The 11,339-nt window shown below is 33.1% G+C and overlaps 2 protein-coding genes across 2 annotated transcripts; both read right to left on the bottom strand.

Moving 5' to 3' along the window:
- Positions 1-747: 747 nt before the first annotated feature.
- HELRODRAFT_165676 (hypothetical protein) lies at positions 748-2,306 on the bottom strand (the record flags this gene model as incomplete). Its single annotated transcript, XM_009032202.1, has 4 exons — positions 748-779; positions 856-927; positions 1,536-1,757; positions 2,093-2,306. 4 exons carry the CDS (start codon positions 2,304-2,306, stop codon positions 748-750), a joined length of 540 nt encoding a protein of 179 aa, XP_009030450.1.
- Positions 2,307-2,851: 545 nt separating this feature from the next.
- Positions 2,852-10,993, bottom strand: HELRODRAFT_165675 (hypothetical protein; the record flags this gene model as incomplete). Its single annotated transcript, XM_009032201.1, has 8 exons — positions 2,852-3,043; positions 3,414-3,502; positions 4,014-4,178; positions 4,444-5,064; positions 5,144-5,983; positions 6,156-6,612; positions 8,050-8,153; positions 10,819-10,993. The coding sequence occupies 8 exons, from the start codon at positions 10,991-10,993 to the stop codon at positions 2,852-2,854; spliced, it is 2,643 nt and encodes an 880-aa protein (XP_009030449.1).
- Positions 10,994-11,339: the final 346 nt, after the last annotated feature.

Below are 11,339 nucleotides of genomic sequence, written 5' to 3'. Positions count from 1 at the left end.
CACAAATAAACAAACAGCAAAAACGACATATGCGTTAAAAATGTTTCATCATTGTTTTTATTATAATAATTATTTTCATTGTGATGATGATAATAACAATAATAATAAAAATAATAATATTAAACTAATAATAATTTTATTATGATTAGCAGAATGTTATTCAAGGGTAATTTAAATCTGGAAACATATAAATCTAAATTTAAAATTTGCAAAATGCTGAAAACAAAATTGTACAGCAAAGAGATGATGACGTCATGAAAAGTTTTGATAGTGTGAGTGAAAATGGAGACAGTGACGATGATGATGATGATGATGACAGAAGCTGCGATGATGACGATGACAGCTCTCCAGTTTTCTTACGTACTTTTGCTCCATTGCTATCTACAAATTAATTTATTAACGTTCGTATGTAGAAATAAATTTAAATAAAAAAATATGTAATCACATAAATACGAGCTAGACTATGTATGTGAGTACATGTTTATGGAGCTAGAAAAAAATCTAGAATCACTAGTTATTTCGTTGCCGATCGATAGCAATACAGTTTCTACTTTTAATGAACTTGAACAGAAATAATAAAGGTAAATTTTGGTTTTGGTAAACGCTAGCCAGATTGAAATCGCTTCTCACTACTCACTAATATTATTAGCATGAAAGTAACTTGTGTGATAAATAACTAATTAATATTTTTACGCCGTCAAATCTTCGTTATGCATCTATCATATATATTTATTAAATTTTAATTTTTTAATTCGAACATTCTTCTTTGTTATTTTCTACTAAACGTGTGAGTTTAAATATATTAAATTAGTATTTACTGTTAGTATTAACAAATGTTAACAAAAAAATTATTACTTGAGCAGAATGATTTCGGTCCAATCCAATGCGTATGAAATTCATCGGACGGCAGTGATAATGATGAAGAAGCTGATGATGATGGTAATGACGGCGATGATGATGAGGAAGAGGAGGACGAGGAAGAGGAAGAAGAAGAAAAAAATGATGATAACGAAGAAGATGAAGATGATAATAATGTATTCGGAGTTGAAATTGATGATTTTATAGCAACATGTGGTTCGGGCTTCAATTCACAGTACATGAAAACACTCGTTTTGTGATGATTTTCATCATTATTATTATTATTATTGTTGTTGTTGTTGTTGTTGTTATTGTTATTATTATTGTTATTATTATTATTACCATTATCATCACCATAATTTTTACACCTTATCGTACAATGTTCTCCGTAGAGCGGATATTTATGACAGTTATCAACGATCACATCCTTAAGTACGTCGTCATCATCATCGTCATCATCATCATCGTCATCATCATCGTCATCATCATCGTTATCATCATCATCATTAACTAGCGGAGGGCAGGGAAGACCTGATGGTGATAATGATGATTATGATTATGATGATGATGATGATGAAGATGGTGGTGGTGGTGGTGATGTGGATGAAAAACAATTTTTGTTCAAAACAATTTCACCAAAAAACAAATTAATTAATACAAAAATAAATCTTACAAACCTCTAACAAGAAATTTGTGCCTTCCAACAAACTTCTTAACACCCTTATCAGTGTGACCATTTTTTACTTTATCTTTATCATTCTTATTATCATTCTTGTCATCATTATCATCATCTTCGTCGTCATCATCCTTTTCGCCATCACCATCATCCTCGTCGTCGTCGTTGGGGTATTCTTCGAAGAAGTCAAACAGACATGTGTATAACCCTATATCGTTTCTATCTGTTTATTATGACGATGATGATGTAATAATTATTATTATTATTGTTATTATTATTGTTATTAATATGATAATAATGATAAGTATAATAAAATAATATCAATAATGAAGTCATTTTATGTAGCCCTATAATGATAATGAAGATGATGATGAACGATGATCCTGATGATGACAGCGACGATGACGATGATGATGGTGTTGAAAATAACGATGATGATAGATTATGATCATAATCATGATCACAGAATAATGATGATGAAATGATGATGATGACAATGATGATGATGATGATGTTACTTTCATTCTAAATGATCACAACATTGCTAATGCTACTAACTGAAGTTTGATATTGTTAAAGAGTTCTTATTAATGATAAATTTTTCCTCGTTCCTTAGTTTGTTGTCATCAGCGATTTTAGTGTTCTTGTTATCTGTGGGAGAGTAGTCGACATGGTTGTTGTTGTTGTTTTTGTTGTTGTTGTTGTTATGGCTGTTGATGTTGCTGTTGATGACGTGGCTGTTGTTGTTGTTGATAGCATTTTTGTAGTTCATGTTGTTGTTATTGTTTTTGTTTTCAAGGGTTTTGTTGCTAATACTTCTGTTTTGGTTTTGGTTTTGGTTTTTATTGATGTTGTTGTTAATGTTGTTGTTGTTGACGTTATCATTATTATTATTGTTATTGTTTTTATTATCGATGCTATAACGCAAATCAATGCTCCTTTGAAACTTGTAATTTTTTGAAAGACTATGTTTGCTTAAATTTGATCTTTTTAAATTCATGAACTTGTTGTTGTAGTTGTTCCTACTGATGGTTTTTATATTTTTGACGTTTTTGCTGTTGTTATTGATGTTGTTGGTGATAATATTGATGTCTTTATTGTCGACATTTGTGTTTATAATGTAACGCTCTGTAGAATTTTCATTAACTTTGTATGACCAAATAACATTAATGTGTTGTTGTTGTTGTTGTTGTTGTTGTGATGATTGTTGTTGCGGGCACAGTAACAACAAATTTTCATGCATCTTAGCAAAAATGGTTGTTGTTGTTTCAGCAAAAAATTCATTTTGTCGTTGCTGCTGCTGACGTTTAACTTGTTTCATTTGATATGCTTGCTGTTTGGGCTGCAGCTGATGTTGCAGTTGTTGTTGTTGTTGTTGTTTGCGTTGTGAGGGTTGTAGTACTGAAGGTTGTTGTTGTTGTTGTTGTTGTTGCTTAGACCGTTCTGAATGCTGTAACTCTTGTGAAAAGTTGATCGGGTTACGTGATTCCTCTTCAAAATCTTGAGATACTGCACAAGAAAAATTGCAAAAAAAACCAATGTAGCAATTAATAGATTATTCATCAAATTAAAAAAAATGTCAACACACACACACACCTCACACGCATACTCTCTCACACACACAACACAGCCACACGCACAACCACACACACACACACACACACACATTAATAAAATCAAACAAACAGCCACACACATTCACAAATAAATAAATAAACAACTAACATTTCCAAACTGTTTCAACCGGGTCATATCCATATACCATCTCACATGTGTAATATTTCATCGTCAAATTAGTAAAATTATTATTGTTGTTGTTATTATTATTATTATTATTATTATTACTGATTGAATAGTTGGCAGTAGAACAAGAGCAAACATGTCCAAAATAGTATTTATAACTTTTATTGCAATCAACCCACGAGCAATCTCGTTCGTCAGATGGTGGGAGAGCTGGACAGATATATCCTGGAAATTTTATGATTGTTTTGTCTATTATTTTACAAAAAAATTTATTGTTATCTGGAGGAATTAAAATTTTAAGAGGTCAAAATTTTACAGATTCCAAATATTAGAAAGGCTAAAATGTCTTAATGGGGTGAATTTTTTGCTTATACAACAGTTTCAACTATATTAATTTTCAAATTTTTATATGCTAAATCACGAATAAAGTAGAAAATTTGAAAACTTTGCCAACAATTAAGAAGTGGATTAATATTAATAATAATACTTTTGAGAAGTATTTGAGGAGTCGATAATGTGGGTGGGCCCAGATTTTAAATTGTTTCTGGGGCCCTACCATTAAAGGGTCGTGATTCGGATTGCCATTTATGAAATATTGAATATGAATCATCGTAAAATTATGAAAAAAAAATGGTTGAAATAACGTAAATAATTACAAAATATTTATTTTAAAGTTATTCACTGGTAGAAAATATTTTCAATAAGTACCATCAACCAAACAAGGAGGAAGAATAACCTTTGAGCACAAAGATATATTCGTACATCTCTCCACCATAATCATCACCATCACGTCCGTCATCTTCATCAGCTTCTTCCTCCTCATCATCATTTTGATGATTATCATCCCTGTTATTATTTCTTACGTACAGTGCGCATTTGTAGCTTGTGAGGTCTTCTCTCACTAGTAACGTCAGATGTATTTTATATAGTATCGTTAATTCAAACATGCAATCATGGATTTTAAAATGTTACACAATTATGGATTTTTAAAATATTATTATAAATCATAAATAAAATTATCAATTTAATCGCTTATAAGAACAAAAAACGTGGTTTTTATAGCCAAACAAACACACACACGTACATAAACACACATACAAACACACACACGTACATAAACACACATACAAACACACATAAAAATAGATGCATATTTATTTACCCACCTATATTGAATACATTCAATCGACTAAAATAAGCGTGTGTTTCAATAAAAAATTTAATATTATTCGTCTTGTTATTTCTGTTATCCGTGTTGTTGCTGATGTTGTTGTTTGGGTTGCTGATAATGTTGTTATTGTTGTTGTTGATATTATTATTCTCATTTTTTAATCGATTGTTGTTTACAAACCATTTGACTTCAACGTGTTTCGTTGATTTTCGTTTTTCATTGTATTGACGATCGCTTTGATTATTATGATGATGATTTTGTTGCATTTTTTGTTGCAGTTGATGTTGTTGCTGTTGTTGGGATTCTGAGTTTTGTGTTGGAAAATAGGCCTCAAGATTTATAGTGGAGCCAATTTTAACAAACATCGTTGTTTTGTGATAGTGTTGTCGTTGGCGACCCTGCTGGTGATGCAGTTGTTGCTGCTTATGATTATTGAGTAGTTTTTGTGGCTGTTGTTTGTTTTGTTGTGGCTGCCGTTGTTCCTGTTGTTGGTTCGGTTGTAGTTGTGGCTTGTTGTGTTGTTTTAGTTGTTGCTGGTTGTGTTTTTGTAGTTGTTTGTGTTGTATCCTTCGTTGTTGATTCTGCTGCCCATGGGAGAATGTTGGGTCTAATTGGCCTGCAAATAGGTTGGGTGGTTGGTACATTAAATGATTACATTCAGACAACTCATCCATCACGCGCTCACTATTACAAACCATTTGTTACTTCCTTCTGTTTGTCATCACTATCATCACTACCACCACCATCATCATCGTCATCATCATCATCGGTATCATTACTATAATCGACTTCGTCATCATAATCATCACCGACACTGATTACAATTAGTTGTACGTGATCTATTGCATGTTTGTTGATGCTGTGCGTGAAGAGAGCACAGCTGTACGTGCCTGCATCTGATGTTGAAGAGGTGCTGATTAGTAGCCTGGATGATGTTGCTGATGTTTGTATTATGTAGTTTTCAAACTGTTGTTGTTGTTGCTGCTGCTGTTGTTGTTGCTGTTGTTGTTGCTGTTGTTGTTGCAGTTGTTGTTGCTGCTGCTGCTGCTGTTGTTGTTGATCTTGCTGCTGTTGTTTGTGCTGTTTTTGTTGTTGTTTGTGCCGTATTTGTTTGATCCTTCTTTCGTGAGAGTTACGCTTCCATCTGATTTTGTAACGGTTGTTGTCGTTTTTGTTGTTGCTGCCGATGTAGCTGTTGTTGTTGTTGTTGCTGCTGCTATTGTTGTTGTTGTATAGTTTTTGTTGTTTTTGCCTTTGCTTTTGTTGTTGTTGGGTTTTTTGTTTATTTTCATATTTAATTTTATCTTTTTTGTAACTTTCAAACTCTATATCATCACGATGATCATCATTACCGTTGATGCTTTTATTGCTACTACTACCACTACCATTCCCACCATTGAGAACTTTATTGTTTTTGTACCACGTGACTTTATTAAAATTTCCATTTCCGGTTTTGCCTGTGTCAACATTGCAGGTTAGTTGTACGACTTCGCCGGCCTGCGACCAGATGTTTGGTGCTTTTGCATCTATATGTACTGATGATGATTATGAATTGTGATGATGATGATGATTATGATTGTGACAATGACGATGATGATGGTGATGATGATGACGATGATAAAAGTGTCAATTAAAATGACGACGATAATGATGAAAATTTTTTTTCCTAGTTTAGAAATATTTGAAAAAATAATTGAACAGACCAACCTTCATCATTTCCCCCTTCAAAAACCACCACAACGACTTCATCATAATCTTCAAATCTCTTCTTTCTATATTCATCACCATTATCACCATCTTTATCATCATGAAGACTATTATTATCATAATCATCCTCGTCGTCATCATCATCGTCGTCGTCGTCTTCCTCACCATCATTTTGATCGACTCTGGAACAACGATACAGTCCAGATTCTTTCAAATCCACCTCGATGATACTCAACATGGATACACCACGACCGGATTTGTAATCCCCCAGTGACGTCACTGCGTAACCGGAATCGATTTCCGGTTTTAGCAAAGTGCCGTTGTGGTACCAGGAGATGTTGTTGATGTTGTTGCTGTGACCTTGAGACAGACAGGTCAATGTCAGGGTTTGACCTACTTTCAATAGGACTGCTGCGGTTTTTGTCTGATCAAAGCTCACTAATGGTGGTGATGTCGTCTGATTTTGTTTCATTGGTGACGTTGTTGTTGTTGTTGTTTTTTCGTGTTTTTGTGCTTTTTGGTACGTTGATGATAATGCAGAAGATAATGGCGATGATGATGTAGATGGTGGTAAAGGGGGAAGGTAACTGAAACGCTTCTAGTTTTGATATCTGCAATGAATTAATCGTGACTGTCACCATCATCATCAAATCATCATCATCATAATTCCATCATCATCATAATTCCATCATCATCATTCCATTATTGTTATCATCATTTTCAACGTTATCATTGTCATCATCGTCGTCGTCGTCATCATCATCATCTTCTTCTTCTTTTTCCTCTACATCTTCATCATCATTGTCATTATCATTTCTTTGCGGATGTAATAATTATCAATGATATATACCTACACCATGAGTGTTATCATTATCACTGTTAACATATACAGCTAACAATCATCATTGTCATCATTATCTTCATCGTGTTTCTGTAATCATTTGTCTTAGAAAAACTTTCCTTAAATTGAGAATCCTATAATGGCATTAGAGTAGCCAATTTTGCTATATAAAGTATTACCCTCTTCATCATCACAGCTTCTACCATCATCTTTTACATTATCACAATCATCGTCAGTATATTTATAAGAAAAATACCATCATCGTCATCATCATCACCCTCATCATGTTCATCGCAATTATTATCATCAAAGCTAGAAAAGATCGTCTATCAGCAAGTAAAAAATAACGAGACCACAACACAACAGTCTTTGTTCCATGATTATTCTTATGCGAATGAAGTGCATGAACATGTGTGTGTGTGTGTGTGTGTGTGTGTGTGTGTTTGCTTGTATGTGTGGGTGTGTTTTGATTAAACGTTGTGTGCCTGTGTGTGTGTGTGATTAGATGTAAGTCTGTCTGTGTGTATGTGATTAGATGTGTGTGTTTGTGTGCGTGTGACTAGAAGTGTGTCTTTCTATGTGTGTATTCATGTATGTACGTGCGTGTGTATGTGCAGATGAGTTTGCGTACGCAGATGTGCTTCTTTTTCCGTAAGTGTATGTATGTGCGTTTAGATATAGTTCAATTTGCATAGCCAGACGGGTATGACAAAAATAATGTTTTAATCTCTTAATTATAATTCACTTAATATAATATTATATGTCTGTAATGTGCAAAATTATTTTTTGATGTTTCCATTAATTCTTTTGTGTAGTGTTTAAGAACATTTTAATTAATTACACAACAAAGAAAAAACTTTCTCTTTCTCTATGTGTGTGTATGTGTGTGTGTATGTGTGTATGTGTGTGTGTATGTGTGTGTGTATGTGTGTATGTATGTATGTGTGTATGTGTTTGTTTGTGTTTTGTGAGGTAGGAAAATATTTTATATATTCCACATGGTACATTCCAAGAATATGTCGGAATCGAGTAGATCCTATACCGACTAAAAACCTCATCGACATCTGGCCCCTGTTTCTCTGGCTGATCCGCAGTTACACGGGGGTCATAGCAATATGCTATTCCTACAGTTTTTAAATACCACAACATTTGAATATCTACCTTTTATTTTTGATTATTAATTGTGTGTGTGTGTGTGTGTTGTGTGTGCCCTGCGTATGTTATTGTGTTTTTACTAGATATTTATTTATATAAACATGTCTGGTATAAATTATATTTAATAGACATATTGTTTAGTTTCAATCTACAAGCAAACACACACGCACACAAACACACGCGCGCACGCACACCTACACCCACACACACGCGCGCACGCACACACGCGCGCATATACACACGCACGCACACATACTTATGTCACTTTTGCCAAAGTTAACAAACCATTTGGCACTCATTAAGATGAATATAATGAATAGCGATGTGGATGAGGATGGTGGTGATGATGAAGAAGATGATGTTGATGAAGATGATGTTAATTGTGATGATGATGACGGAAAGAAATAAGTGTTAATGATAGTTTTGATGACGATGAAGAAGAAGAAATTATTGAGACTGATGATGAGAACTAGGATTTTTATTATTAAATCTATTACTACTACTATTACCACTACTGCCACTACTGTTACTACTACTACTACTACTACTACTACTGTTACTACTACTACTACTAATACTACTACTACTACTACTACTACTACTACTACTGTTACTACTACTACTACTACTACTACTACTACTACTACTACTACTACTACTACTACTATTCCGTCAACGACTACTACTAGTACAACAACAACTACTACGACTACTACTACGACTACCGTTCATTCAAAAAGCCATTAGACCATTCAACATAGTACAAACAGAAATAAACGCCTTCGCCAATGTTTTACAGCCATTTCATTCATTTGGAAAGCAACAAGCCAGTTTAAACAACAACAATAAAAACAATAATAATAATAACAATAATACCAATAATAATAATGGCAACAACAATAACAGCAACAATAAACTATAATTTAGATACCATTGAAAATGATCTTAATTCTGAATCTTAAACCAACGTTTTGATCCTAAATAAGTTTATACAAGGATGACCAAAACTAATATTTTTAAATAAAATTTAATTTATTTACGTAACTACCTCCTAAAAAAAACAAACAAACAAACCGCATTTTTAACCAATAACAACAACATTTCTATATTATTTTTATTAGTGTTGTTGTAGTTGTTGTTATTATTATTATTAATATTTATGCTTTTGTTATTATAATTGTTATTAATATTATCACTATCAGTAATGTGAATTATTAGCCCAACAATAGTCATAACAACAACACATTCAAAGCAGCAACAACAACAACAACGATGATAATAATGAAAATAACAAAGATAACAATTACAACAATTACAACATCAACAACAACGATAACAAAAACAATAATAACAACGATAACAAAAACAACAACAACAACATCAACAGTTGGTGCTAAACGTCACTAGCCATTTTTTACGTTTGGTCTTCCGCTCTTTATTATTTCTTGACTCTCTCTCTTACTTAGTATCTCTCTCTTTCGCTCTTTCTTTTCCTCTCATTTTTTTTCTCATTATCTCTTCTTTTCAAGTATTTGTAACACCCCCTCATGTTTTTAATTTCTATTTGTCTAACGATATGTATGTCCACCCATTTATCCATCTATTCTTTTATCCGTCCATCTTTCCATTCCTCCATCCATCAATCAATTCATCCATTAATTCATCCATCTATACATACAACTGCCCATTTATTCACCCGTGCACCTATTTGTCCATTATTCCATCCATCCATTCATCTATCTCTCTACCAATCTTTCCATCTATTCATTCATTCCTTCTTCCACCAATCAACCCACCACCCGTCCAACCATCCATCTATCCATCAATCCATCTGTCAGCTTCTTTTGTAGTTCATAGCACAGTTATAATATTTATAAAGCCCGGATTATTGTTTTGCAATTTTTTTTCCCTCCTTTTAATGCTATGACGTTATCAAGCTCGTTAAATGTAATTTGAATAATAATAATTATTATTATTATTCATTATTATTATTATTACTACTACTAATACTACCACTACTAGTACTACTACTACTACTACTACTACTACTACTACTACTACTACTACTACTAATAATAATAATAATAATAATAATAATAATCTACTACTACCATTTACTTTGTTGTTGTCGCTTCATATTATGGCACATGCAAAGCATTTTGTCAAATCGATAGGAGATTGTACAATGGAAAAATTTCAGCAGAGAATGTAATGAAAGACTTTTGATTGATGGAAACACGCATTGTATAGTTTTGTATCTATTAATGTATAGTATATGTGTGTGTGTGTGTGTGTGTGTGTGTGTGTGTGTGTGTGTGTGTGTGTGTGTGTGTGTGTGTGTGTGTGTGTGTGTGTGTGTGTGATTTCACTGATTGCATGCTTCAGACCGCAATTTGTTGTTCAGAGTCTTGTTGCCAGGGTTGCACGCCAACAATTTTTGTGACATTTTATTTCAAATTCATCCGATACGTTAAGTTGAAAAATTGCATCATATAAACTCACTTATTTTAATTATATTTACATTGATTCAACATTTTACAATTACTGTTGATACCAATATAATCACATTTACATTATATTCGCAATTACATTTACAATTACATAACTGTTACCAGCACTATTACAGTTACTGCCACCGTTACATCAATTACATTTACAATTCCTTACCTTTGATTTCGGCGCTTGCAGTGTTGCTGATGAGAAGTAAAACGAAGAGTTGGATTGCGAGGAGTTTGATGAGGAAGCCGAAGATGCTGTCGCGGATTATTTTGTTTCTGCAATTAATTGCGTGGGCGTTGTTGTTGTGGCCAATGTTTTCGTTGTTGTTCATGTTGTTGTTCATGTCGTCAATGGTGTTGTAGTAGTAATAGTAGTTGTCCTTGTTGTTGTTGTTGTCGTTGTTAATTCAATGTATGTAACAAGATATTTATTTCTTATAATTTTTGCATTCTAAATATTTGACACAGTATATTTAAAAGAGACTCAACTTCACGAAGCAGAACATATTGACAATTTTATTTGACTGTATTAACTTGTTTTATTGCATCATAACATTTCTCGAACAGCATACAAAAAACTACCAATCTGAAAACGCTTAAAACAAAACATTACATGTATCGCACACAAACACGCACACAGACACACCCGCACACAGACACATAGACACGTACACAGATACACACGTGTGT

The sequence above is a fragment of the Helobdella robusta genome (assembly GCF_000326865.2).
Source record: "Helobdella robusta unplaced genomic scaffold HELROscaffold_8, whole genome shotgun sequence".
Classification (NCBI taxonomy): Eukaryota; Metazoa; Annelida; class Clitellata; order Rhynchobdellida; family Glossiphoniidae; genus Helobdella; species Helobdella robusta.
Note: the sequence above shows the minus strand (reverse complement) of the source record. Positions and strands in the feature narration are given on the sequence as shown.